This window comes from Ananas comosus, linkage group 21 (genome assembly GCF_001540865.1).
Source record: "Ananas comosus cultivar F153 linkage group 21, ASM154086v1, whole genome shotgun sequence".
NCBI lineage: Eukaryota > Viridiplantae > Streptophyta > Magnoliopsida > Poales > Bromeliaceae > Ananas > Ananas comosus.
Window position 1 is genome coordinate 8,532,227 of NC_033641.1, and position 26,540 is coordinate 8,558,766.

Sequence of the window (26,540 nt, forward strand, 5' to 3'; positions counted from 1 at the left end):
ATCAAAATCCATATCCGAATCCATATCCGTCGGATTTCTATTTTTTATAGCCATATCCGAATCCATATCCATCGAATATATTCGTTTTATTCGGGTTCGGATTTGGATAAAATTTCGGATATCCATACCCATTGACATCTCTATGCAAAACACATATATAAAATTTTTAAAAACACAAGGCAACTCTTTACTTGAAATATCATAATATATAATAAGCAATATAAAATCTTAAAAATACATTTACATTACATAATAATATAATATAAAAATATTTTATCATCCTAAATCGTAAATTTTTATAATACAAAATTAATAAAATTTTTATCATTATAGAGTCAATATTATAAAAATTACATATTTTTTTTAATTTAAAAAATATATATGCAGGTACAAATGGATACCCACGGATTGTCTAAAGTACACACCACTCAACAGATACCCATCCGTTTTACCCAAAATTTTTTGGATAAAAAAACTAATATCCCTACCCGCAAATTTGCGGACCCGCTAGTACCCAAGAATATGAATAGAAATTATCAGGTCTAGTTATAGGCTAACAAGCTTTTAAACCGCCGCGAAACAATATTTTACACAACAAACTTTTCTGATTAAAAATGAATCATTTTCATCTAAACACTATTATATTAAATGAAACATTCATGAATCCCACAGGCCTAGAGAAATAGATGACATACCGCAAACTAACCTACTACTACCGAGAAGCGAAACACGATGAACTGGAACCATGTTAAAAAGCAAGTATGTTACAGTAACGCAATCATACCTAATAGTTTGCATCCACTCTCATTTCCAAGTTCTATACTTGTATCTCTGACTCTACTTTCACAAACAGGAAAAAGATCTAGAGGTTTTCCTGCAATAAAACAGTCCCCTGAAAAAGGAGCAAAAATCAAAAAGAGAAGGCCTACAATCGAAAAGACATGTTTTGAGAACGAAACCTACGACATGGAGAATCGACTTTGCATACTCTTCAGCTTGATCCTCAGTATCGATCATGTCGCCTGCAGAGAATGATATTAAGATGTTTGGAACTATCATTAAATTGAAACTGACCGAAAACAGAACAAAACTTCCGAAAGCGGCTTTACTTTTAGCCACAAATGCAGGAGAATGTCGTTGCCAAGAAAACAAACAAAGATACAGGTACAGGCATAATTTAATTAAAAAGAGCAGTAGTACCTGTGCCGACTGTAATCTCTGGATCGTTCCTGTGAACGAGAACGAGAACGTGACCTTCGTCGACTCCTAGATTCATAACTGTGAGCTCGATCCCGTTCCCGATCATATCCACGGTCTCTATCGTAATAGCGGTCGTAATCTCTGCTCCGACGATCATAATCCCTGCTCCTCTCGTGACTGCCACCTCGGCCGTCTCTATCTCGGTCTCTGCTTCCTGCCCTGTCATGGTCCAAACTTCTTCGTTCTTTGGACCTAAGAATGAAGTAAAATAGATATATTTCAAAGTTTATGGGTACTCAAAAAAGAAATTTGCACTGTCGTAGTATCACATGCATCAACAAAGTACGAGATAGATCAAATGAAAACAACCTTCTGTCATATTCATCTCGGTCCCTTTTCCGCCGCTTATCTCTCTCTTCCTGGCAAAGTCAACAGAAAAAAAAAGAACATAAAAATTCACATACATAAAACATTTTGTTCTTGATTTGTCATCCAATATAAGATGCCAAGACACTTACACTACATAAGACAAAGAGGGAAAAAAAAGAAGAAGAAGAAAAGCATAACCATAACAAACCTGAAGCTCTTTTAACTTCTCACGTATTAGCATATAGCCCATATGAAGTTTTCCTCCAAAATGATCAGCCAAGCGACGATCACTGTTTAACACAGGACAATCAAGTAACCTCAATCAACCATAAAAAGGATATCACATCTTTTTTAAGTTTCTACACGGTCAGGTAAAGCATAAGACACCATAGCATCAACATTGTAATTAATCCAGGAGCAAAGTAATTAATTAAAAAAATAAAAAGACACGCACATTCTTTAGCTGCAAAAGTAATCCTCGTAAAACTGGGCCCAAAAGCCTGCTGGTGAAAAGGAGTATAATGCGGCCGTCAACAGGTGAAGTACTCAAAATCCCAAATACTACTATTTTCTCGCCCTCAAAAATTGCAGGAAACTAAGGCAATTAAGAAAAGAGGGAAGGCACGATGATTTTACCTGTCATAGACACTCAAGAATGCCCCACATATGTCGCATAAACGCAACTTTTGATCAGTCTGCAAAAGGATCCAAAAACCAATCCCGATTATTAGGGAGCAAAAAATATGGAACTTATATAACATAACTGCAGTAAATACAATTACATACTTCTGAAAACAACTATGCAACTGATATATTTTTTTCCCCCTCCCTTAGTCCATTTGGCGTAAATCATCAAATAATAATATCTTCTATGATCCTTATCGAGTATCAGTGAATATAAGATTAGACAGAAATTAAACAAGATCTATCTGCTTTGTACAAATCACCATTCACCTTCATTCTTGCATTCCTTCCATAAATGCAAGTTTCTGGTTTCTTTGAACTGTATCAATGGGGCAGCTAGCAGTCTACTCTTACATAAATCACTAGTATTCATGATAATGTATTCTTCTTAGCTCTACACCAATGCCATGTACAATGAACTATAGGCATGGGCAATAACATAAAATGGCAGAACAAATATAAAATAAGCAACAACAACATAAAAAATGGAACCAGTCTAAAAAATAAAGGAAACTACAAAACACATTGAACTCACAATTCGCACATCTGCAGCTGTAAACTTTGTACCATCTGAAACAGGCTCCTGGCGTGCACCCAACTGAATGCGTGAAAAAAATCAAGATACGTTATCACTAGCAGAGCATATTACCAACTATCTTTAGCTAGTTTAAATATAATCTGCATAGTTTAGCTGGTCTAGAAAGACATCAACCTTCTTTAAAGCTTCTGCTTCTTCCAAAGCCTTTTGAGCCTCATCTATCATTCCCCTTTCACCTGGCCAAAAGCAAGAGAATCAAGAAAAAAAGACAGGAAATCAAATTCAATATAAGATGTTAACCAACAGCAAAAATAAAAAATAAAAAACGCACCATCATGCCAACCAAATGTTAACAAGAAGTGCAAATCTAATAATGCACGATTAGAACTATTGACTATATTAAAGTAAAAACAGATTCATCACTTAGAAACAGTATGTTGAGCAAATACCAAGTTCTTCTGCCTTCTTAAGCTTCTCATTTATCATTTCTTGTGTGCGTGGATCTGGAGGAGGAAGAGCAGGTAAAGAGGCTAGCTGAGGAGGATTTTGAAGTGGATTTACTATTGTAGCTCTGTCTTTGTTAAAAGCTTCAAGGAGAAGCATAGCCTACAAAAAAAAAAGAAAAGAAGAAAAAAAAATCAATCAAAATGCTATAACTATACAGTAGGAATCTCAGCCATATAGACCAAAAGAACCCAAAAAGTCAAACAAAAATCGTCCTCACGCTCAGAGTTCGCAATCCATGGAATCAGAGAAATTCATGACATGTTTGGGTTGCAAAATATTACCTGCTTGTCAGCTCTTTTATTTCTAAGCTCTTCAACCTCTTCCAGGGCCCGAATCTTACCGTCAGTTTTTCCTTCCAGATCTGAGAAAGTAATATTTCATTAGCAAAGCACCATATTTCGAAAGTTTAGACAGCAAGAATACCGAAAAATGGAGATGAATTAGAATGATCGAATGTCAGGTTATTTTAGAGAAAACAAAGTCTCAAGCTGCAAATCAGAATTACCAAATGCTAATGGCATCACAACAGCTGCTCAGATATTTGACCAAAATGACGGTATAAACTATGTGAAACTATGAGAGGGTCAAATATAAAAGGAATAAGCTCATAACTTAATGAAGCATGCACACACGAGTAGATAAAAAAGAGAAAAAAAAGAGCAGCCGCCAAAGATACATCAATCATCAATTTTAACTATTATAGATGCACCAGAATAAGAAATAAAACAGAGACCAAATGATGCTTCGAAGATGAAAGAATGAGAAAAAGCGTTTAACAGCCATGAAGCACATCTCATCAAACATACTAGATTGATGCTGAGAATATTATTATTATCTGAAGCAGATGACAATGTCAAGCACTCCTAAACTATCAGCCCCCCATAGTTCACTTATGCACCCTATACAGTGAAATTGACAATTTAGTGTGGAGATTGAACACAATAATATATTTCAGCATTTGAGTTCTGCTCTAGCTAGTTTGGCTAATTTACTTAGCTGTTTTCATTTCTCCCAAAGGGATTTCGTGATAGCATTATTTTCAGCTAGCAAAATTAAACCAGGCATTGGGTCCTCTGTAGACCTTGCAATGGCAAGAAAAATGGCAATTTGAATATACTGCATCATTAGCAAAATTCCATACGTAGCATCAATAGAATAGCTAATCAACATATATGTCCACAGTTGATATGCTAATAAAAGAAGCAAAATAATCTAATGCAAGCAAGAAAAGTATGACCATAACATATCAAGGAAGACTACTGTAAAAATCACTGATACAAGTAGACAATCCATAAGACTCGGCTGGAAGTTACCAAAAGTATCAGCTTCTTTGTGTTTCTCCTTGATTTGCTTTGAGAGCTCCATGATTTCAGGTGTCTGTATTTCATGTGAAGATTTTATCACAAACTAAAGGCATATTTAGTTAACCCAGAAAAAGAGGTAGTGTAATAATGGGATAACACAACAAATACCTGAGTAACCTCAGAAACAGATATTGCTATAGCAGCTTTAGCATCTTCCTCCTCCAAACGTTTAAGGGCTCTCTGAATTTTCCTTTCGCATTCCCCAATCAACCTTTCTATCATATCTTCCAATTCCCTATCAAAGTTATGAATACCTTTGGCTTTTGCTTCTTCATATCTATGAAGTATTTAGGAAGAACAAATTGTGTATTCTACAAAAAACATCTTTCTCTACCTAAAACATTAAGAAACAAAATTTCTTTCTTTGGCTAATCAACATATTAAATCAAAACCAGCTTAGGCCCTGACTAGCCATATCCTGATACTTAACGAGGCAGAAAGGTGCAAGGGAAAAAAAAAAGAGTTTACATGAGAAGAGAAAAAATCCCTCATTTGTCAATCTATATCTAAGCTAAGTAAAATTTAAACCAAAGAAAATAAATTTGATCCGTACTACATAAGATCAGCTGGTTTAAATATAATTAAGAAAAGGAACAAACTGACGAAAAGAAGCATAATAATGATTGTGCAATTAACAGAAAACTGCACGTCCCTATATCATCTACCATTCCTGCTGCACAATACAATCCAGCAATTTTGTCTCAAGGAACTTTAAAATGATAGCATAATATGCATGGCAAAAATGAAAAAGCATACAAGGTGACTAATTGATCACTTTATTAGAAGGATACTCTTTCCTCAGCTGCAAAGAGTGCACCTTTGGACAAGGACCCATATCCATTTTCTGGGATATCAAAAATATAGAAGTCAGTTTACACACAACCAAGAGTAGTAATTGAAAGCCTCCAACAAGAGAAACATAAGCAGTAAAAAGTAACTAACTCACAACCATTACGAAAGTAGAAATTTTCGGGGAAAAAAAGGATACAGAAATGAACAGCTATCAAATAAGATAACAAGCCACAAAAGTGAGTGTCATATTGGTATTCTTCCAATCCACAATAAAATATTTAAGCATATGGAAAGACATACTTATAGGCAGCATCACAATTTTGATTCACAAATAGATATAAAATTAATAGAGTAGCCTGAAGATTAAGAATGCATTCTAATTGATGGGAAGCTGACATGTATCTAAATCTAAAATATGTTTATAGCAAAGTAACTGTAGTAATCCAAGGCTAAAATTTGCCAATTGAGAGAAGCATAAGTAGCAGGCAAGTTGTATAACCTATACCTCAACCACATCAGTGCTATTGAAGTAGAAATACAATAAATAAGTAGAAAATGATCAATTAACTAAGTCAAACGAGCATCAGATTTATATTTTTGCCGACACAATGAAGACATTTAGGCAGATTGAAAGCCGTATTAATAGATAATAGCAAATTGGGTCTTGCAAACAAAGACTAAGGGCCTGTTTGGCCTTGAAATAGGGTGCAATGCTGTTTGATGCAGCATATAGGGCTTTAAGAGAAGCTTCTTTCTAACACAGAATCAAAAGCACCAAACTAAAGCTGTTTCTTTTGAGGCTCAAAAATCTAATTTTTGCTTTCTGCTACAGCAGAAGCTTCAGATACTTTGCTTTACCAAAACACTCAACAGGGCCAAACAGGCTGTAAATGGGCAAAAGAAACCTTCAGATCGAGAATTATTTCTGATCAATTGGAGAAGCAATATACAACAATCCAGTAGAATCAGAAGCACCAAATTCGAGCTTCTGCCTTTGAGGCTCAAAACCTTACTTTTTGCTTTTCGCCTTTCCTGTACCAAACACTCTACTGCAAAACTGCTGCTTCTAAAAGCAGAAGCAGAAGCAGAGTCGAACAAGCCCAAAACGGGCAAAGAAACCCAAAGAATGAGAATACATGTATGGAGAGATCTAGGGTTTTGAGGGTTCCATCCGCACCGTGAGCTGGAAGAGGTCGTGGGGGCAGAGCCCGGCCAAGAAGAGGCGGCACACGTCGCGGTCATAGTACTTCCGATTCACCTCCGCGACGTCGCCGTTCCGGTTGGCCCCCATGAGGGCGTCGAGCTGCTTCCTAATGGCGTCCATGGCTCGCTAGGGTTAGGGCAAGGTCTAGGGTTAGGGTTTGGGGTTTCCCCGCAGAGAGCGCTCGCTCGAAGACGACGCCACACGAAGCTCCCGTATATTTATAGGGCTAAAATGTGCAAAGAACCCCTGAATTTTATCATTTATGTAAAAAGATTCCTGAACTTTTTGATTTTGGTAATTAGACTCTTATGTATATAATATGTAAACTTATTAGCTATGAAGTAGTTTTGGCCTTATCTATTAAACTATATGAATTTCCAATAATTTTTACCACTTGACAAATTGTCCTTCACCCTCACCTGCCCCTCTTTTAAATTGAACCACCCTTTTCTCTCAAACCGAACCAAACCGAACCATTCGTTCCCCCCTTACCTAACCCTTCTTTGAATCAATAAATCAAACTGCCCATTCCTAGCCTCTCTATTTTTTGTGAACCAAACCACGCCAATGAACCAAACTGAACCAAACTGCCCATCTCCCCCTCATAAATCAAATGAATTGAACCGAACCCATTTGACTCTTCTCTGAACCAAAGAATTGAATCGTCCCTTTCTCTTCTTCGTTTTTTCACACGAAAGGGAGCGTTTTGACGTTTCCTATCTCCTCTCCGTTGGAGCGTTTTCTCTCCTCTCTTCCAGCGTCGTTCCCTCTCCTCTCTCCGTTTCATATGGCCTCTCCCTTCTCCGCCGCATCATTCTTCTACCCTAATCTGTTACATATATAGATGCTCGATCCGTTTTTGATCAATTCCTCTACCTTCCATGCCCATTTGTCTATCCCACTTAAGCTGTTACATCCCTCCTCCTCACTGCTATGCATTTGCCTATATAATCCATCTATGCAATCCAAAATTAAACACTGTACGTACAACGACAGTAAGGAATGGGTATATTCCTCTTGCTTAGCTTCATCTTACCTAATATATTGAAATTTTTTTTCTTACATAACAATGCTTTTGTCTTTGCCTTAGGAAACCGATGGCTTTTTCGTGTGGCAGTCATTCTATTTTCTGCTCCTTTGTTACCTCTATGCTTAACCTGTAAGACCTCCTGTAACTATTTCTTATTTCTAGAATGATTGGTAATTAAACTTCACTAATATGCTTAAGGTTACGGTGTTTTTCACTAAGTACATCATTTTCCACATTTTGCCTTATCCTGAAACAAGGAAAAGAAACAAATTTATCAATTCTCTTGTACAAATTCATGACGTTGTTATCTTTATTAAATTATAAAAAAAATAGAAACAGGGAAGAGCTTATTCTTTTCAAGTGTTAATACTGGTCTGACTGCATCAAAGACAAATTTTAGAGCCATTCGAGGTTTACATGTGTTATTCAGAACTATATTGCAAAAATTAAGGTAAAGAGAAAACTAAAATACAGTTCAACATGAAAGAGTGTTGTTGTTAGATTTTGCCTTGCAAGGGTAAAAAACGTTAGCAAAAAATACTATTTCTTATGGTAGATTGATATTGTTCGATTCCAAATTCTTATCCCAACCCTTGAAATTTTCTTTCACTCACCCTTTTTTTCTGAGTGATGCATCATACTTTCTCTCACCTTCCATTTGATTGCAGCCAAATGTCAACAATAACAGGCACCACCATTGCACAAGAGGATGTAACCAAATCATGGAAGTTATTGCATGTTGGGGCTCACCTTCTTTAAAGCCAATCATAACAAAGAGGATGCTGCAATGATTGTTATCGGGAGGCTTCGCAATGAGCTAGACTTAGAAGTTAAGGACACCAATTAGGAAGAAAGAAATATTTAAGAGGTTTAGACAATCAGATTTGTTGGAACATGAAGAGTTTTGCGATGAATACGAGATGCTTAAGTTGGATTACGACCTTCTCAGAAGGTTCTATAATTCTTTGGTCGCAAAAAGGGACCAATTTGTTGCCGACTTGGAAGAAATGAAGAAAAAATATTGATAAATGTTTTGAAATAATTCATCGACCCAACATTGTTCCAATGGATGAGGAATCGGTGACAAATCCCGATGAACATGTGATGGTGCCTTCTCTTAGGCATTCTCCTACAGTAGGTGGTCCAGAACTCACCACACTTCTAACTACAAACCTAAAATTTTCCTTATTTCTTCCTTGTTTTTCTCTTGTTTTGTTTCGTCCTTCTTTGTTTCCCCATCTTTTCCCTATTTTTGGGATTTTCCTTCTGTTTGCGTCGGGAACTGGCTAAGTTTTGTGTGATCTATGTCTTCACCTTTCTTTCGATATAAGAGTTGATTGTTGTTTGCATCTTCTTAATATTGTCTTCTCTTTGTTTTTCATTGCTAACTTAGATGTTTTCATGCTGAATAAAAAAAGTATGCAAAAAAAAGAGTGCAAATTTCTATGAGTTCACCATAATTTGCATTCAATCTGGATAGAACTTACATTGCTACATTCGGATTACAATGATGCGATGGAAGTGGAGAAGGAAAAAAGAAAAGAAACAGTGAAGTGGAAAAGGAAAAAAGAAAAAGAAGATTTAGAAAAAAAGTTCAAAAAAAAAATTTCACGCTGAAAAAATTAAAAAAAAAGCAAAATAGAAACACTATACACATGTTAAACACCTTAGAAACAGAAAAGTACAGTAGTCGAGTGTAAGAAGAAGTAGCACGAGAGATTATTCCAAGATAACAAATTTGATTAAGGGGACTTAACTTATTTGTTATATTTGTTAGTCAAGACCTTCTTCTATACTTCAATATTTTATAAGTTTGAATTTATTATAATTATAGTGGTTGATCAATAGGTGTACTAGGACATATCAATGAATATCAATGATTCTCTTTAATGGGATTGTAAATATCAATGATTCTATTTAATTGGGATTGTAGTTTGTTTGTGGTTTTTAAAGGCCTTTTTACGGACTATCATAACTTCTTATATAATAATCTTTAAGTTAACCAACTAAAGTTATCAATATCTAACAACATTAAGTAGTCTAAATCTCATGCTTTGCCGTTTCTTGCTCTTGCTCTCTCTCTATTTTCTTTTCTTCTTCTTGGCATTTTTCTGCTACTAATCATTGTGCTATAACTACTGTTGTTTCTTTTCCCTATGTTGCTGCTGATGCTGTTGTTGATGCTGCTGCTAATGGTGATGCTGCGAATGCTGATGCTACTTATGCCACTACTTTTTTGCTGATGTTGTTGCCCTCAATTACTGGGCATTTTGTAATTGACCCCCAATCATTATTTTTTGTTGACACCCATAAATTCCTAAATTGATTTGAAGATTTACTGAAATTAACAGCACCACCATCATCATTAGCAACAGCAGCACCATCAGCGTCAGCAGCTACACTATCATCATCAGCAACAACAGCAGCAGCAGCAACCAATTCTTGGAAAAGAGTTTGCATTAGTCGAACGCCACACACACACACACACACACACACACTCTCTCTCTCTCTCATAACCACAATTGACCAAATAACCAAACTCAAAATAAAAAAAAATACAAACTTTCTAAAAATAATCTAAAAGTGCAAATTTGGAGGTCTAAGAAATTGAATTTGGGTTCCAAACTTAATTAGGCGGAACTGCTTTATTGTTTAACGCATAAATCTCAAAAAGTCATTTCTAAATTGAGGTTGCACGCTGAAAGCGAACACCCAAACGAAAAGCCTTATTTACGAAGGTTGAAAAAGTGGAAGTACAGGGGAATCTCTGGTTTGATTACCTCAATATCCACTCACACATTGGCAAGAAAATTTCACTGTAGGTAGATATATAGTCTATTGTGAATGATTGCATATATTATTATATGTTTGTGTACTCAAGAGTAAGATTTGCTAATTATATATCTTATATATTATGCAAAAAGATTTTTCCTATTGGGTTGATTAATATATGATTGTCTATATTGTAGTCTTTATTTGGTCACAAATGTTTCGACCTCAATATACCAGAAGTTTATAATTCTTGATACTTATTGTTGGCCTACTAATAGTTGATATTTTATTATTTATAAATTTTTACTTCAATAGTATCTACCCGCTGCAACGCGCGGGTATCAACACTAGTATAATATATTTCTCATATGCTAAAATATGCAAAAGGTAACAAAAATCGAAGATAAATTTATCTCATACACCTATTTTAATACTTAATTATTATTATAACTAAAAGAGAAGGAATAGTATTTTTTTTGTGTTTTAAAGTTTTATAAAATAAAAGTTATGTGTCAAATATGTCAATAAAATGATTATTTAATTAGTAACTTTACTTGAAAAAAATAGTTTATATTGAAATAAATTTAGAAGGACCCATGGCGAACATTTAAAAATACTAGAAGTTTGTTTATAAAAGAATTAAATCACATTGCAAATTTGGTTGAAATAATTTATAAACTTGAGGCATAAACTGCAATAATTTAAAGTTTTGGGGGCAAAGTGTCTATATTTTTAAAATTCATATTTTGCCTTTCTAAGATTTAAAATTATATTACTTATCCGTACATAATTATTATTTTATTGTCGTCTTGTACGTATATTATATTGTACAATTGGATAGGTATAAAAATTCTTATATATTCCCATCGTATACACAGTATAATAAAATAATAAGGGTGTGTTTGTTCGCTTTTTTTTTACCATGGAATCGGAATCGAAATGGATAAATCCGTTTGTGGATATTTGGTACGCGGGAGTTCCATTCCGATTCCGATTTTCGAGTGGAATGGGAATCCCCCAATCACCTCTTTTTTCAATCCGGCTTAGGAGGCCGAATTGAAAGTTGAATCCGGACGGAATGGATATTTATTCGGACGAAATTTATTTTTTCAACTTTTTTAATTAAAATATGAGTTAAAATTTTAAAATTAAATATATAATTTTAAATTTTAATTTAAACTTAAATTAAAAATTAAAAATTTAATCAAGTATTTCGAATCTAACTTATGAATTTGAATTTAAATTAAATTTTAATTTATATAAAATGTTATTCAAATTTTATTTCAAACTTAAATTAAATTTATGTATTCAAATTAAAATTTAAATTGTAATTTTAAATTTGAATTTGAATAAATCAAAATTTAGTTTCATATTTTAAATTATCCACTCAACTTCAAAGTTTAATTTTTTTTTAAAAATAGATTTAAAATTGTGACATATTTTAAAAATTTTGATGTAATAAATATTTAATTTTATTTGAATTTAAATAATATTATTTAAGATAATATAATTTTATAATATTAATTTGAATTCATTTTTTTATCTACTGAACAAACACGACATGATGATTTATTCTTGATTCATTCCAGCTATTTGCATTCGTATTCATGTCGATTCTCGACTTCGAAACCAACGGCCCTAAATGTGTTGGTTGAATGCCAATTTCAAATTTAAAAGGAAATTATTTCTTTAAATTTAAAAAATTTGAAAGGTATAATACAAAAACGCAATATATATATATATATATATATATATATATATATAAGTAAAAATATTATCTACATTTTAGCTTTTATATTTATTTATTTATTTACTTGTTTATTTGTTTTTCACTCTCTTGCAATAATCGGATTAGTAGTACCCGAAACAAACTAGTGATCAAACTCGTTGCCGAATTCATATAAATCCTCAACAAACTATTCGGTAAACCACCTTAAAACTAACCGCTAAATACGTGCCGAGCTCATATGTAACATAATCCTCGACAAACAAGTTGCCGATTTTATACAAATCGCCTACGAACAATACGGTATTTGAGGTGCCGGATTCGCATAAATCCTCACTCCTCACTTCGATCGCATAAAACTCTCCTCGCATCCCCCGCCTCCTCCCCTCCTCGACCCAATCGCGCTTTAGTTAGAGAGAGAGAGAGAGAGAGAGAGAGCGCGAAGCTGATCGTAGAGAGAGAAGATGCTGTTTCTCGTCGTCTTCGTCCTGCTCCTCGCCGCGGCATCAACCCTAATCTACAAATTCGCCGCCGCCGATGGTGAGAGATCCTCGCAATTCCCCTTCTTCAACCTTTAATTTGGTTCGATTAATGTAGAGAAAGGTGCAGTTTTTACGATTGTTGTATTGTTCTTTGGGGGCCGCGAGTAGGGGACTTCACGCTGCTGTCGAAGGGGCCGGCGAAGCGCGAGGAGGTCGAGGGCAAGGTGAGGAGATCGAACTCGAACTAATGATCCTAGCTTTGTTTAGGTTTTTGGTGATTTGGAAGTAGGGATTTGTATGCGGATTTTTTTGATCGGTGTGTGATGCTTGTAGGTTGTGTGGATCACTGGGGCAAGCCGTGGAATCGGTGAGCAACTTGTTTTGTTTATACATTCGATTCATCGAGGGATGAGTGTCCCATATTTTGAACAATTTAGTGGAGATTATAGCTTAACTGTTTCATTTATGAACTTGTTTTTCGTTCATATTTGCATTTTGTAGTAATAGCTTAATCATTTAGATGGTAGCACAGAGGATATAAATGATCTTAGTGTCTTAATTGCCCGCCTGCATAAATAAGTTTTGGGCTTATTTAAGAGGTAAAGTGTAGGGTGAGATCGATGCAATTTTTTATGCAGGGATAGTTGAGACACAGGCTACTGTGAGACGTTTTGTTGTAATTTACCCTTAATTTCCAGAAAACTTTTTATTTGCTTTGTAAAACATAGCTGAGATTGATAGGAAAAAGAAAATTGCTAAACAGCTAGGAGAATCATGACTCTAAGCAGGTTACTGATGGAACCCTAACATTTCAATGAAAGAAACTGCAGGCAGAAGTTACTAGTTCATATCCCTGAATTCTACCTTGTAGGTAGCAATATGAAAAAAAGATTTTGGTATGCTGTGATCAGTTATGTAAGTTTTTGGATCTAGGCATCAGCAGAACTAAAATGCTTGTTGAATTCTATCCATGAAAGTCGGACACCCATTTTTAGAATAATTTCTAATGTTTTGCTAAATTTTTGGGATCTAAATGACGTTTTTCATAACTTCTGAATAATGCTTATTTCATTTTGTTAGGAGAAATTCTTGCAAAACAGTTTGTTGGTTTGGGAGCAAAGGTGATACTTTCTGCTCGTAACAAGGCAGAGCTTGAGCGAGTAAAAAGTGAACTTATCAGTGAGTATCATTCTTAAGAAACGGCTACTGGCCTACTTCTGAAATCCACGATAATCGTCACAAAAAACAGTTAACTTTAAGAATGTTTTCCTTTTTTGAGTATTGAAACCAAACTCATTCTCGTGGTTTCCCACATTATTTCTTGTTAAAAGGTAAACACCCAACTAATCAAGTTGAAGTCTTACCTTTGGACTTGGCATCTGGTGAAGAATCTTTAAAAGAAGCTGTAGAGGTTGCAGAATCCCTGTTTTCCGGTGCCGGCGTCGATTATATGATCCATAATGCAGCCTTTGAACGTCCGGTAATTTATCTTGGAAATGAAGCTTTTTACAAAAATACTGTTTGTCTTAAGTTGGGGGAGTCATCCAATTCATGGGGGAACTTAGTTTTCAACTCCGAAAAAAATAAAAATAAAAATAAAAATAACGAGAGGCATATTTGTGATCTGCAATGTGAGAAATTAAGCTTCAAATGGCTCATGTGCAGTGATATATACCTAAATAGATAGTTTATTACGGGGTATGTATATGTATATATCTTTGATTTATTAGTTAAAACTAATCCCTGCTTTAATGAACAAGTACGGTAATTTATTAACCTTTAGCTAGTTTGAATTTCTTATTGCAGAAACGAAAAGCTTTGGAAGAAACTGAGGAAGGCCTTCGGGTAAGTCGTACCGTTTTCCTTTCTATTGTTTTCTAATTGACAAATTTCCCTGGAATGTAATATCCTAATTTCCACTTTGAAAGGCTACTTTCAACATAAATGTCCTGGGTACCATTGCTCTTACTCGGCTTCTCGCACCTTCAATGCTGAAAAGAGGAAGAGGACATTTTGTTGTGGTATGATGAAGAAAATCTTTCTGCTTTTTTTTCAATATTAAATTTAGGACCCATCTTGTACAATATCCCACTTTGTTGTTGATCACATTATAATGCAGATGAGTAGTGCAGCTGGAAAGTGTCCCGCACCGGGTCAGGCCTTGTACTCTGCTTCCAAGCATGCTCTAAATGGATATTTTCATACTCTGCGTTCTGAGGTACAATCTTATTTTTGGTGATGTTTAGACTACATCTCTTGACCTTAGAATTTTCTCTTGGAGATAATTTCCTTGATATAAACCAGAGATATTTGAAACACATCATTTTCTTAACCACTTGCTTTTGGTGTTCCTGTTTAGTTGCAATATTATTTTTGTTGCCTCCATTTGATTCTTTATTCATTCCTTTACTATTAGAACTGCACTTAAAAAAGATTGAAAGTTAGGATTAGTTACTGCTGACCAACCTTATCCTTCTGTTCTTTTCTTGACTGCAGCTATGTCAGAAAGGCATTAAAGTAACTGTTGTTTGTCCTGGGCCAATAGAAACATCAAAAGTTACTGGAGAAAGCTCATCTACACAAAGTGGTTCTTCGGAGGTTGACTTTTTATGTCCTTAACTTCAGACATTTGAAGAGCATTTTGATGAAAGCTAATTATCATCACAATTTGAAAAGAAAGGAATGATAACTCGCCTTCACTTACTGTATAATTTTTAATCAGGTTTAATCATTAATCTAATCCTGACGCACAATAATCAAATTGACCTAGCTTATATGGAGTAAATTCCTGGTCCATGTTGTTTTGGGTGGTCAATTATAGGGATCAGAACAAAGCTGTCTTGCTTATTTAGTTTCCTTTTCTTAAGTTTGCTAAATAAGGGGTTCATGAGGGGGTAGACTGCTCTACTCGTTCGCTTTCATATGGTAAAATGTACGAGTACTACCTGAATTTTAAAAAGGATTCATTTTGTACTGAAATTTTCAATTTTTCTGGTTTCAGAACCTTCCGTTATGTCAGAAGTACTCGGCGATTTTTGACAAAAAAGTGATAAAATACTCTATTACGTAATAATATTTCTGTCAGAAGTACTTTCTGTCAGAAGGAAAACTGTATTGCAACAAAATCCGAGAGAAGTGCTATGAGACCACTTTGCTGAGAAAGGCTGTCCCTGCTTTCTTAACGTCACACCTTGCCTAATCGATCTAGTTCACAATTGTTAACTGCCCATTGTCAGAATATGAATAAACCCTCCTATGTGATTTAGCTTGATTTTACACTTCCCCCTGGTTTGGACTGTGAGTTTTTACTGTTCCTGTTGGCAGTTAGACACTTCGGTTGTGTACCTTGTGGCTCGTTGAAAATTTTATGAATAACAGCACTTGCACAAAACTTGTTATCTTGAGAGCTGTTTATAGAGTTGGCGAGTTATATACTGGCTACATGGTCTGTTGTAAGCTGGAGTTCGTAACTGCTATCTGGTACAGTAATTAAAGGCAGTAAAGTGTTACAATCCAAGTCATGGGTTAATAAAATAAACTTAATATAAACCTTCCCTTCTCATAAAAATCCTTGGAACTTGCCATAACTTGATGTTTGTTTATGCCAATATTCTATAGTACTCTAATAGCTAAATTTTTCGAGTAAAATTTTTATTCTTTGTTATCTCATATTGCTTAACAGAAGCGTGTGTCATCAGAAAGATGTGCTGAACTAACAATTATTGCTGCTACGCATGGACTAAAGGAAGCATGGATATCATATCAGGTTGTTCTTTTTATATATTTGTCTTTTTACTGCTAGTTTAATGACTTTCTCTATTTTAACTTCAATTTGTACTCGGTAGCCTCCTTCTAAAGAAAGATAGAAGGTTCATCAGTGTTAGTTGCTTACTGATATTAGTTGCTTGGGTTTTCCTCCGAAGAGGCAAATACGATCAAATTTCTTCTAACAATCATTGTGTTTTTTCTTGCAGCCTGTTTTGCTTGTTATGTATCTGGTACAATACATGCCAACAATTGGCTACTGGTTTATGGATAAGGTACTTGCTTCTGCTTAGCTAACTTCAAAAGGATTGTCATCAATAGACGATCATTTCTGCAAAGCATCAACTGCCATTATAAAATATTCTTTTATGCGAAATATTGGAACTAGCTTCATCCCTCTTCATATTATAGATGATTTTTGCATTTTATCTTTTCATTAATTAATTGTTTCTTCTTTTGGGACTTACTTGGCAGTTTTGCCAATTGTGAAAACAAAAGAAATAATCTAAAGCACTTCTAATTTCTCCACAAATTCCTTGATTAGTTGGCAAAATATCATATTTAAGATGTCTCAATCTTGTTTTCCCCAATTCCGTACTTTTTTATAATCATCAAAAAAGGAAAGAAGTTTGGAAAATGGTTAAAAGGAAAAAAAGATTGCAAAGATCAATTATTTTGTGCCGTCTTGGTAAGCTCCTTATCTCTGTTTATTTCTTGTAGATCGGTGCTAATCGGCTGGATGCTGCTGCAAAGAAGGGCAATGCTTATAGTTGGAAACTGTTCCTCGGGCAAAAGAAATCAGCATAATTAGGTTTCCGTTTGGCAACTCAACCAAGGGAGTAAAAATGCAGGGCATGCTGCAGACTTTTCTTGCTTTCTGTTCCGTTTCTGAGCAATAGCCTAGTCTTTTCCCTGAAAATATTACCTCTGGAAGGATAGTCGTACTTTGTCTAATTATTTATATTTTGTGTGACATAACTAGAATACTGAGGGCTATGAAATGATGTTGATATGTGTATAAAATGCTGCCAAGAAAATTTTTGGGTTGTAATAGAGAGTTCATCATACTAATTTGAGAGGGATCTTTGTAGGCCCACATAAAATTTATTTGACATTCCATCTTTAATTCCATTGATTGAGGATGTAAATCACTGCGTTATTTTACAGACCTCATGATGAAAATGTTGGATGTAACATTGAAAAAAATATTCCACTGCATTCATCTGCTATAGTGGATGCGAAGTTGCATGTGGCAACAAGTTGTATTCTGTGTGGATATATAACAACTGTTGTCTATGATTCTCTTCTTTTTTCTTTTCTTTTTTTTCGCAAAGTTTCAAAGTTTGAGTTTATTCCATGCATTGAAGATTGACAATATATAGTATGCTGGGAAATGATGGCCTAGAGTTTATTGCCCGAGAGCGTATGCTGTAATGCTGAACAATAAAGAGTAAGTTTAAGTAATCTCTCCAGCATTTGTACACTGTTCCATCTTATATAGTATTTCAGGTTGTTTTTAATCTCTTTCTTCAGTTGGTCAATAAGGTGAAAAAAAGGAGAATGTTAGTCTGTATCTTTATTATTATTACTATTATTTTTTAATGTTCTAGTCGGCATACATATTGCAATTCATGGAAATTCTCGCTAACGCAGTATGTAGTTATTTCTATTGTTTTCCCTTTCAACTTGTTCATCAGTGATTCAGTGTTGTTTCTTACGGCAATTCCGAAAGGAAACAGTGCTACCTGAATAGAGGCAAGCTCTGTGAAATTACTGGAAAATGTTAGTGATATTAGAATATACATACTTCTGTGCACATGTGGAGTGCTGAAAATTTTCTTTGTCTGATCATTGCTTTCTATAGAAGAGTCTTAAAATGTTGCATAGTGTAATGTGGCGCAGGTGTCTTCTCGGTCTTAAAATGTTTCATTGCGTATATCTCTTCTTCCTTATATTCACTTGCAGAAACAAAGAATTCAAGTCAAGGTATATGTATATATGAAAAATATTCAACTGGATCTTATGGGCCACTACAGAGCACGACGAAAGAATGCGAAAGGGTGGACGGTCTCCTTCGGAACCTCATCTCGAACCCATAGTTAGGGGGGAAAAGTTTACTCTTTTTCAGTTGTATTCTATATGTGATGGTACTTCCTTTCTAAGGTTCACCCTCAAGTTTCAGTTTTGCTGGATCCATTTCATCTGCATCGATTTCTGATGCTTCTGCCAATGATGAATGTGGTTTTATGGACCAATCAGAAAAATGAGATTTGTATTCATAAAGGGCTTCAATTGTCCATACAAGAACTAATACCACCATTACTGTTGATAAGCATGCCAATGCGCCCCATGTGATGCGCGCATACTTCTTCCATGGTTTACAGTGATCGGAAAGGATCTCTGAGAATGCTTCTTTCACCGTTTGGCAATTAACCAATCTCTCCATTCCGGGGTAAACATTGAGTATATTTTGAATCAAATTTGTGTAGATTAGAACCTTGTGGTAGTCGCTAGCTGAAATAAATTCTCTTTGGTTACATGTTTCGCTGTCTCTGTTCGAGCAGGCATATCTCTTCAAAACCTTCAAAAGGATTTTGCATACTACATGTTAAATGTTAACAGCAACATTGTCGATGTTGCAACTTAAAGGAATATATTGTAGTCTAAATATGTAATAAAAGAATAAGAGAAATGTATACCTGGGGAATATCTCCTATCTTGGTTGTGTTGGAAGAACAGTTTTCTGGCTGATAGGTATAATTATCAGGTGCTCCTGAGAAAGGATTGCATACATATGCTATTTCTGACAGAAAAGAGGATCCTAAGGATAATATATGTTCATTCACCTGCATTTATTGCAATGGTAGTATCTTAGTTATTGTATTTCTGAGAATAATATAGTTCAGCTACTCTTAAGTGCAATTTTTTGATTTCCCTAGAACTATACAAGCATGATGTATCCATGTGAATATCAAGTAAGCGCGACATAATATATTTACTTGATTCTAAAATATTTTTAGTTTGATTGATTACTCGGCAGTACAGGATTTTATAAATTTGATGTTAGGATGTGGTTTATTGGTAACATGTTATGGATGATATCGTGAGATTATCAATTATGTTTGAGTTTGCATTTTGTTGAATTTTACAATGCTTCTTCTAACATATGCACTCTACAGAAGCTCCAACCAGGCCAAGCGAGCTACCGTAAGGTTTGGGTTTCTATCGGCTTTTGGTTATACCTGGTCAATTGTATCATGGATCTCTTCTCCAACGTCTTGTAGAACCGTATCAGCTGAAAACCGCTCACGACATGGGAGGATCGAGCTTAAGGTGCTGTTTTCCGCATTTAACTGATACTCGTCAAGAGCTGCACAGGTGTCGCTGGAAAACCTGTTAAATAAATACAACATTATCCTTGTAAGCTGATACCATATTAAAAGAAAACTATACTATTATGCGCAGAATCATAACTTACTCATAGAGGAAGAAATACAACCCGAAATATGCCCAGAGGAGGAATGTCGATAGCCAGCAAACAATTATAAGCCTGTGTTTGTTAAGTTTTTGTTAGAATAGAGGTAATACCAACACTTGAGGTCATTGAACTGTGGAACCTTAGAAGATTAGATATTTAAAATGAGTAGTTTCTTTATTATATTTACATCTGGTTGCGCTAAGGAGAGTTCTTAGACTACTTACAAGGAGGATAAATTTTGTAGCTTTACAGTCCTTGCTGCTGCCGTGAGAAAAAGCAGTTAGATTTATTCAAGCGACTAAAAAAAATACTCCAATAAAATGGGTTCAAATGTACTCACCCAACAAAGCGAGAACAACAATCATGTTAAGCGTGACGGTTATGATGGAGATTACTTCCCTGCAACAAAATCTCGTTTGAGTTTTAAATAAAAGAGTTGTACTTTTTAAACACTTTTTGATTATGTAGCAATTTTTTTTCTTTTATTCCTGATCTTACAGTGTGTTGATCCCCTTATTGACCAGATGCATGCTGCTTTCGGCTTTCGCCTGTATATTTGAGGCTTGAATGCTAAGACTCTCTACGTTGGAGTTCAACAGGTCAGATCCGTTACGGCCACCGAATAGCTCTGTTATATTCTGCATGGCAGCTACAGCTTCTGTTACATTGTATATCGTTGTCGATGCTTCCTCTGCGGTTCTCGTTATGATGTTTTTAATTGATCGGGCTTGCAAATGGAACTTAGAGCTGCTGCCGATTATAACTCCCGATGCTACTCTATAAGGTAAAAACAGCATCTAGTTATTAAATTGTACTGTAGTGGTTGTTTTGTGCTTAGTAGTGTTCGTTTGGCTTGTTCTTTTGGAACAACGTCTCTACTCTAATAAGCACTAGCTAGACATTTGGTAAGCAAAAACTCTGGAGCTTTCACTTTGCGGAAAACTGGAATGAGATTCCAGGCTCCCAAAAAGCAAAAGTTTCAGTTGGACCCTTTTGCTTAGCTGCTATTAGTGCTTCTTCATATTGTTCCTCTTGAACAACACTTTACAGAAGCTCCAGGAGACCAAATAAGCCCTTAATTCATAGATTCTTATTTGAGATAAAAAACAAAAAACATGCTTACATGACTATGAATGTGAAGAAAAGGCCCAAAATAATGGGCCAAAGGAAGTCTCTTTCGGAGCGAGAGGCTCTCTCATTCTGTTTTCTTTTCCTTCTGAAGCAAATTCTTGTAACAAGTAGAAATCCAGAGAAAGTAATACCTCCAACAAACCACAGTGCTGCAATAATGTATCCAATTCTTCCGGTAAATATTGTAGACTGGGATATGAAAATGAAATAAAGGGTCAGTTTCCCATATTTTTATTCGTATCGTATCCTTTCCTTCACATGTAGGTCTTAATTCTTTTCGACAGTTTTAACTTCTCTGCATTTGAATCAGGTTAAAAAAAAAAAAAAACAATTTAAGACGTCGTAAAAGGTAGTGATTTTTTATTGGGGGGCATCTTATAAGATAGTGACTAAAGGGAAGCAAATGAAGTGCGAGTATGTGAAGTGTTCAGTTTCGCCATGTTAAAACTAAACCATCATTTATGACAATGTTATGCATCATTGTTGAAAGATTAAAAACATGCCACTCGGCTATTTTTGGAATAAATGATAGGGTGCTAATACTATTTATGCTTTGATTTACTTTGTTTAGCTCCCTGTTTGATCTTGTATATGTTCAAATCCTCACATTTGGTGTAACAACTACTGATACTTATGTGTTTTTCGCATCCAATGCAGAGCATTATGAGGAGGATGCTGGGGAAAAGCAAAGATGGGGGAACTTACACTCCAGTAGTGCTTGTTGGTAATGTTATATCCTCCTCTGTACTTCTTGAAATCATCCAAAGGATCAACTCTCTGTGTTCTAATAAGCAAACTATTCGCTGATTCCGAATCATTTTCCATTTCCATCAGAATCTTGTCTAATGAGAAGGGATGAAAAAAGAAAACAAAAAGAAGTGAGAGCAAAAACAAGAGATGTATGTAGCATGTACCTTATTGCAAAGTGATGCTTCTTTGATTGAGATAATTCAAAAAGGTAATTAATGAAAATTCTATTGGTAATGAATTTGATAATGTAGCTTCACTTCTGCTTCTACTTTTAACTACAGTTGAATGTAACACAAGTGGTTTCAGTATGATAGATGTCTGAAACTTGTAATGTTGATTTGAAACAGGTTCAAGAGAAATATGTTGTAAAAAATTTAATGTAGTGCTTCTCCTAATTGTGCTTTTTTATGTAGTACTTTGAACAAAGCATCATTAAATAAAATCTTAACTTTTAGATAATTAGCTCTAAGGTTTAACCAAACAATGAAGGAATTCATACAAATTCTCTCCTAATTAATTTAAAGCTTAGATTTCAAGTACTTAACAAATAGAGATGTTTAAGATGGTAATAAAAAGAAGAATTGTGATCATAGTGACTAACTTTTTTAGAGTGAGGATATGTAGTAGCACTTCACCTGGTCCAAATTGGGAGCCTAGTGAGAGAGAATCTCCAGCTTCTCCAAGCACACAACTTAAAACTTCTGTGAAGGAGAGAAGAAGCACCACAACCATCTGATTTAGCTGCCTCTTTGATCCCATCTCAACAACCAGTATAAAATCACAGAGCCACTTTTTCACATTAAGAAACCAAAAAACTAAGAGGGTCATTTTGTGTACTTTATGTTCGCTCTTTATTATTAGGTTAAAATGGGTCAAACTTTCGTCTCGTAACAATAGGTTTAGGAGACTAATAAGTTGAGTGGGGTTGTGATCCACAAGAGATCTAACGGTAAGAGGTCCAGCAATAGACCCAACGTCCAGGTAGGTTGAGTCAGGTCGAAACTCGCGAGCACTATGGTTGAGCCCTTAAATACAATAAGCGTGTCTTTCCTATCAGCACGTGCTTTTGAAATAGTTGATTAGCGCTTACGATCCACACTTTATTCTTAGAAGAGAAGATCAAGGACAAGAAGAACATTATATAAAAAAAAAAAATCTTAATAACCTTTGTTTCCAGTTTTTGAGATAGATTTTGTTGAGTCAATGAGAATTTGAGAATGTTTCCTTTTTTTGTCCCTTTTTTTTTTGAGATGGTATGTGCATGGTTTTGTGAACAATTTGTAAGTAGGTTAATTAATTCAAGGTTTTATACGAATTTTGCATGGGATCTTACTGAAGAAAAATATTGTTCCTTATAAAATATCCCATAAAATATTCACAAAATGTAATAAAAAATATTCAAGGTTAATTCATACCACATTTCCTTCACACAAAAAAGAAAAAAGAAAAAAAAAAGATTAGATAAGAGAATTCAAGTGATTAATTCAAACTCTTTTAGCAACCCACACATATGAAATTGTGAACTAAAACTAAAGAAGTAAATAAAAAATAAGCAACAAATTGATAGGACAACACCAGAGAAAAATCACCTCACCTTTGAATCTTTGATCCAATGTATACATACAAATAATTTGTATCTTCACTAGCTCTTGAAGCTTAAACACCCCATAAAACCAATCTTAATTAGCTTTTTTTTTTATACATTTAAATAGCTTCTCTCTTAATCTCCACCTCTAATGCTGCTTCTTCTTGAAGCAAATGTGTTTTAGCACAAACACTATTTTTGTTAAAAATTGGTGCTTCCTAAAACCTTTGTTGATCCTCGTAATAAATATCTCATCCTTTTATATCTTCCATCAACAACAACACAAAAAGCTTTTAACTAAAGTTGCTCATTCTATATATATTGCACCTGTGTCATAAATAAATAAATAAATAAATCTCTCTCTCTCTCTCTAATGTGATGGACTCATAAAGTGGGTAAACATATTAATAGTCCCTGTACTATCCTGATTTTTCGATTTGGTGCCTCTCATTTTTGCCTGGATATTTTAGTACTGAAATTTACAGATCTTGTATTTAATTTCGAATACAAAAAAGTATCTTTTTTTTTTAACTTAATGAAATGACTATTCCATGACTTTTGTATACTGGCTCGATTATTTCAGTTCAACTAAAATTTTAAAACTTTATTAATGATTTGGAGCTATAAAAGTGAAAAAAATATATATATGCGAATATTCGGAGACCAAAAATAGCTAACTAAAAAATATAGAGACCAAGTTGTAATATCGAGATAGTACAGGGGCTACAAATGTAATTTTACTCCATACTTTTCTTGTGGAGTGGGGGAAGTGAGATCCCACCCCACCAAATCCTCCTTAGTCAAGGAACGAACATTTGGATTTTGGAGTAAAATATTTTGGGGGAAATTAATGTGGTGTGTGAAACAACTTTCACTTTGGTTGTCCACATTTGCGTCATTTGCATATCAGTCCTTAATTTCGACGCAGATTTTTTGCAGTTTTGTCCACAAAATTTCTGTTCTTTGTGCGTCCGCAGACTGATTTTGTAATAAAAGAAAGTAAAAGTCCACCGGTGCTTCATTTTTGTGTTTGTTTCATCAAAATTGGAGAAATATGAACTGTTTTTTTTTTCTGTTATTTGGTTTATCGTAAGTATACTTTCGATCGAAATTCAAGGTTCTCAAAATACTATAGTTGACTTCGGCCAATCCCAGGCCGAAGTCCATTATAAAAAAAAAAAAAGAGAAAAAAATTTTAAAAAATATATTAAGCTATCTCTCATACCTCTAATTTTTAAGTAACTTACTTCATGTCAAATGAACAGCAAAATTGAAAAAATTGCAGGTCCATGACTAAACAAATAAACAACGAAAAGAAAATAAATTTTATTTGAACTCTAATTCACTCAAAAGTTTACTTCAATCTGAACTTCATTTTTAGTGAAACAAGCAGGCCGGACGTATAAGCCTTTTTTTTTTTTCGAAAATATCATAATCTAGGTAAAGAATTGTTATGTGTTTATTGATGTGTTGAAAAACTTGTGATCGCTTTTGCGTGCGCATACGAAGTCATTAAAAAGGCTTCTAACATGATAATACACTAATACTTAATAATATATAAGGACAATTTATTTTAGGTTTTTTGATAAGTTAGTACATATAACTTTTAATTTAAACACTTTGGTCCCTAAATTTTCAAAAGCAGAAAAAATTATCAAAAGTTCAAAGAGTTTAGTGTTTAATTAAAAATGGGAAATTGGAGACTAAGTTGCAACATATCCCTATAGGGATAGTACATGAAAAAATAAAAAAAAAAACTTTTATTATCGATTGAATTGAGAAAGAGAAATGCGACTTGAATTACTTTTCTTTTCTTTTTTTTGTTATATTTTATTTGGAAAGGGACAAATTATTTAAAAGATAATGTAAATTAACCTAGTGATAAAAGTCACCTCTTTATTGGGGGGTATTTTAGAATAAGGAGGAGAAATTTTGGGTCCCACAAAAATTGGGTCTCTTTTGATTTTCTACTCAAAGAATTCGATTAGCGCATTGGCCATTTGATCTTGTTAATGGAATCCACAAACCCGTTAACCCGATCCGAATTTGATCCATACCATCGCGTTTGAATCCTAAAATATCATATGCGAGAGCTCATCGGATTCGTAATTAGATTCGGGTTTAAGATCAAATACGATAGTTTAAGAAATTATTACCTGCTTCTATATACTGGAAAAGAGAGTAATTGGATAGTAATTTATAAAACTTTAATAAAGTACTGCATTATTGAGATATTGACATCTTATATTACAGTTTCATTTTGCGTTATAGGATGTAGAAAATAAAGAAAATTGTGTCGTAATTGATTTTGAATCCTCTACGGTTTGAATCTAATTGCCACAACTTTTCTACTCTTTTGAAGAGTAGTAGTTTGTTAACCGAAAGGTTATTTTTAAGATCAAAGGTTTGAACCTCTGCCAGTATACTTCAAATTTTTTTTTTTTTTTAATTCCAGGCCCTGGCTTTTTGGATTATATATAAGGCTTCGTTTGGGATTGCAGGAAAATTGTGTTACGTGCGGTGAGAAAGCACATTAGAAAAATGCCCATGTTTGTTTCCGTACGTAATAGTGCGTTCCACATATCGCGATGAGTTGATTACGACATATTTTCTGCGGTCCTACCGGAGAACGTATAAGCATATCCCTATATACTTTTTCCTCAACTTCATTTTATTTAATAGCGTTAGAGAGGCCTCAATACCAAACTAAGTCTAAATATTCCTTCAAATAAGGAGGCTACCAACTACTTAAAAAAAAGAAAAAAAAAAGAAAAAGAAAAAAAAAAAAGGTCACACTAAACTCTAAACCCTAAATCCTATAACATAAACCCTATTTGATAAATTCACCTTAGTCTATGAGCACATGCACAAAACTGGGGAAAAGAAGAGAAATGGTGGGTGTGTGTATATCTTTTAACTTTTCCTATTATTTAGGTCACATTTGTTGAGTAGGTTTCTACTTTATCTATCTATCACCATTGATGTGCATGGAGTTGGCAAAGTCAAAAGGAGTATTGTTCACTTTTGAAGATATATGTATGTTGTTAGTGCTTCCATGCATGTGGATTTCTAGCTACTTTATTTTGGGTAAGTGGACTTATCACCAAGTTCCAATAAAGTCACTGAACTTCAATTTTTCCTTAAAAAAAAGGGAGACAAATGA

The 26,540-nt window shown here is 34.5% G+C and overlaps 3 protein-coding genes and 1 long non-coding RNA gene across 6 annotated transcripts; 2 read left to right on the forward strand and 2 right to left on the reverse strand.

The window, feature by feature from the left end:
* Positions 586-6,866, reverse strand: LOC109726313 (putative RNA-binding protein Luc7-like 1). 3 transcript variants are annotated; one of them, XM_020255852.1, is made up of 14 exons: positions 6,632-6,864; positions 5,454-5,506; positions 4,771-4,939; positions 4,612-4,675; positions 3,580-3,659; positions 3,241-3,397; positions 2,966-3,027; positions 2,789-2,851; positions 2,206-2,264; positions 1,778-1,859; positions 1,570-1,619; positions 1,201-1,452; positions 964-1,022; positions 586-892 (listed from the first exon to the last, which is right to left on the reverse strand). In XM_020255852.1, the coding sequence occupies exons 1-13, from the start codon at positions 6,776-6,778 to the stop codon at positions 1,004-1,006; spliced, it is 1,257 nt and encodes a 418-aa protein (XP_020111441.1). In that variant the 5' UTR covers positions 6,779-6,864; the 3' UTR covers positions 586-892; positions 964-1,003. The 3 variants fall into 3 exon arrangements, 2 of the variants coding, with proteins under 2 accessions (XP_020111441.1, XP_020111440.1); XM_020255851.1 differs by having other exon boundaries at positions 586-1,022; XR_002220485.1 differs by lacking the exons at positions 586-892; positions 964-1,022; positions 1,201-1,452 and adding an exon at positions 2,024-2,069 and having other exon boundaries at positions 1,571-1,619; positions 6,632-6,866.
* Positions 7,360-8,863, forward strand: LOC109726314. The gene is made up of 3 exons (XR_002220486.1): positions 7,360-7,664; positions 7,749-7,817; positions 8,357-8,863. It is a non-coding gene; the product is annotated as an uncharacterized LOC109726314 (long non-coding RNA).
* LOC109726315 (dehydrogenase/reductase SDR family member 7) lies at positions 12,564-17,689 on the forward strand. The gene is made up of 12 exons (XM_020255853.1): positions 12,564-12,726; positions 12,837-12,892; positions 13,002-13,035; positions 13,749-13,847; positions 14,000-14,148; positions 14,475-14,513; positions 14,597-14,689; positions 14,788-14,886; positions 15,165-15,266; positions 16,351-16,434; positions 16,643-16,708; positions 17,154-17,689. The coding sequence occupies exons 1-12, from the start codon at positions 12,651-12,653 to the stop codon at positions 17,238-17,240; spliced, it is 984 nt and encodes a 327-aa protein (XP_020111442.1). The 5' UTR covers positions 12,564-12,650; the 3' UTR covers positions 17,241-17,689.
* LOC109726339 lies at positions 17,763-23,065 on the reverse strand. Its single transcript, XM_020255876.1, has 10 exons — positions 22,428-23,065; positions 21,748-21,884; positions 21,035-21,231; positions 20,410-20,688; positions 20,252-20,310; positions 20,136-20,172; positions 19,912-19,983; positions 19,676-19,826; positions 19,133-19,279; positions 17,763-19,014 (listed from the first exon to the last, which is right to left on the reverse strand). Exons 1-10 carry the CDS (start codon positions 22,618-22,620, stop codon positions 18,592-18,594), a joined length of 1,695 nt encoding a protein of 564 aa, XP_020111465.1. The 5' UTR covers positions 22,621-23,065; the 3' UTR covers positions 17,763-18,591.

Bases quoted from the DNA above. Each gene is read 5' to 3' on its own strand.
- LOC109726313 (XM_020255852.1), bottom strand. From the start codon at position 6,778: ATGGACGCCATTAGGAAGCAGCTCGACGCCCTCATGGGGGCCAACCGG. The intron at 3,398-3,579 runs GTAATATTTTGC...TTTTTTTTGTAG, and splicing joins ATAAAAGAGCTGACAAGCAG to GCTATGCTTCTCCTTGAAGC. The intron at 1,453-1,569 runs GTTGTTTTCATT...CTTCATTCTTAG, and splicing joins CGAGATGAATATGACAGAAG to GTCCAAAGAACGAAGAAGTT.
- LOC109726315 (XM_020255853.1), top strand. From the start codon at position 12,651: ATGCTGTTTCTCGTCGTCTTCGTCCTGCTCCTCGCCGCGGCATCAACC. The intron at 12,893-13,001 runs GTGAGGAGATCG...TGATGCTTGTAG, and splicing joins GCGAGGAGGTCGAGGGCAAG to GTTGTGTGGATCACTGGGGC. The intron at 16,435-16,642 runs GTTGTTCTTTTT...TTTTTCTTGCAG, and splicing joins AAGCATGGATATCATATCAG to CCTGTTTTGCTTGTTATGTA.
- LOC109726339 (XM_020255876.1), bottom strand. From the start codon at position 22,620: ATGACCCTCTTAGTTTTTTGGTTTCTTAATGTGAAAAAGTGGCTCTGT. The intron at 19,827-19,911 runs GTAAGTTATGAT...TTTATTTAACAG, and splicing joins TTGTATTTCTTCCTCTATGA to GTTTTCCAGCGACACCTGTG. The intron at 19,015-19,132 runs GTATACATTTCT...ATCCTTTTGAAG, and splicing joins AGATAGGAGATATTCCCCAG to GTTTTGAAGAGATATGCCTG.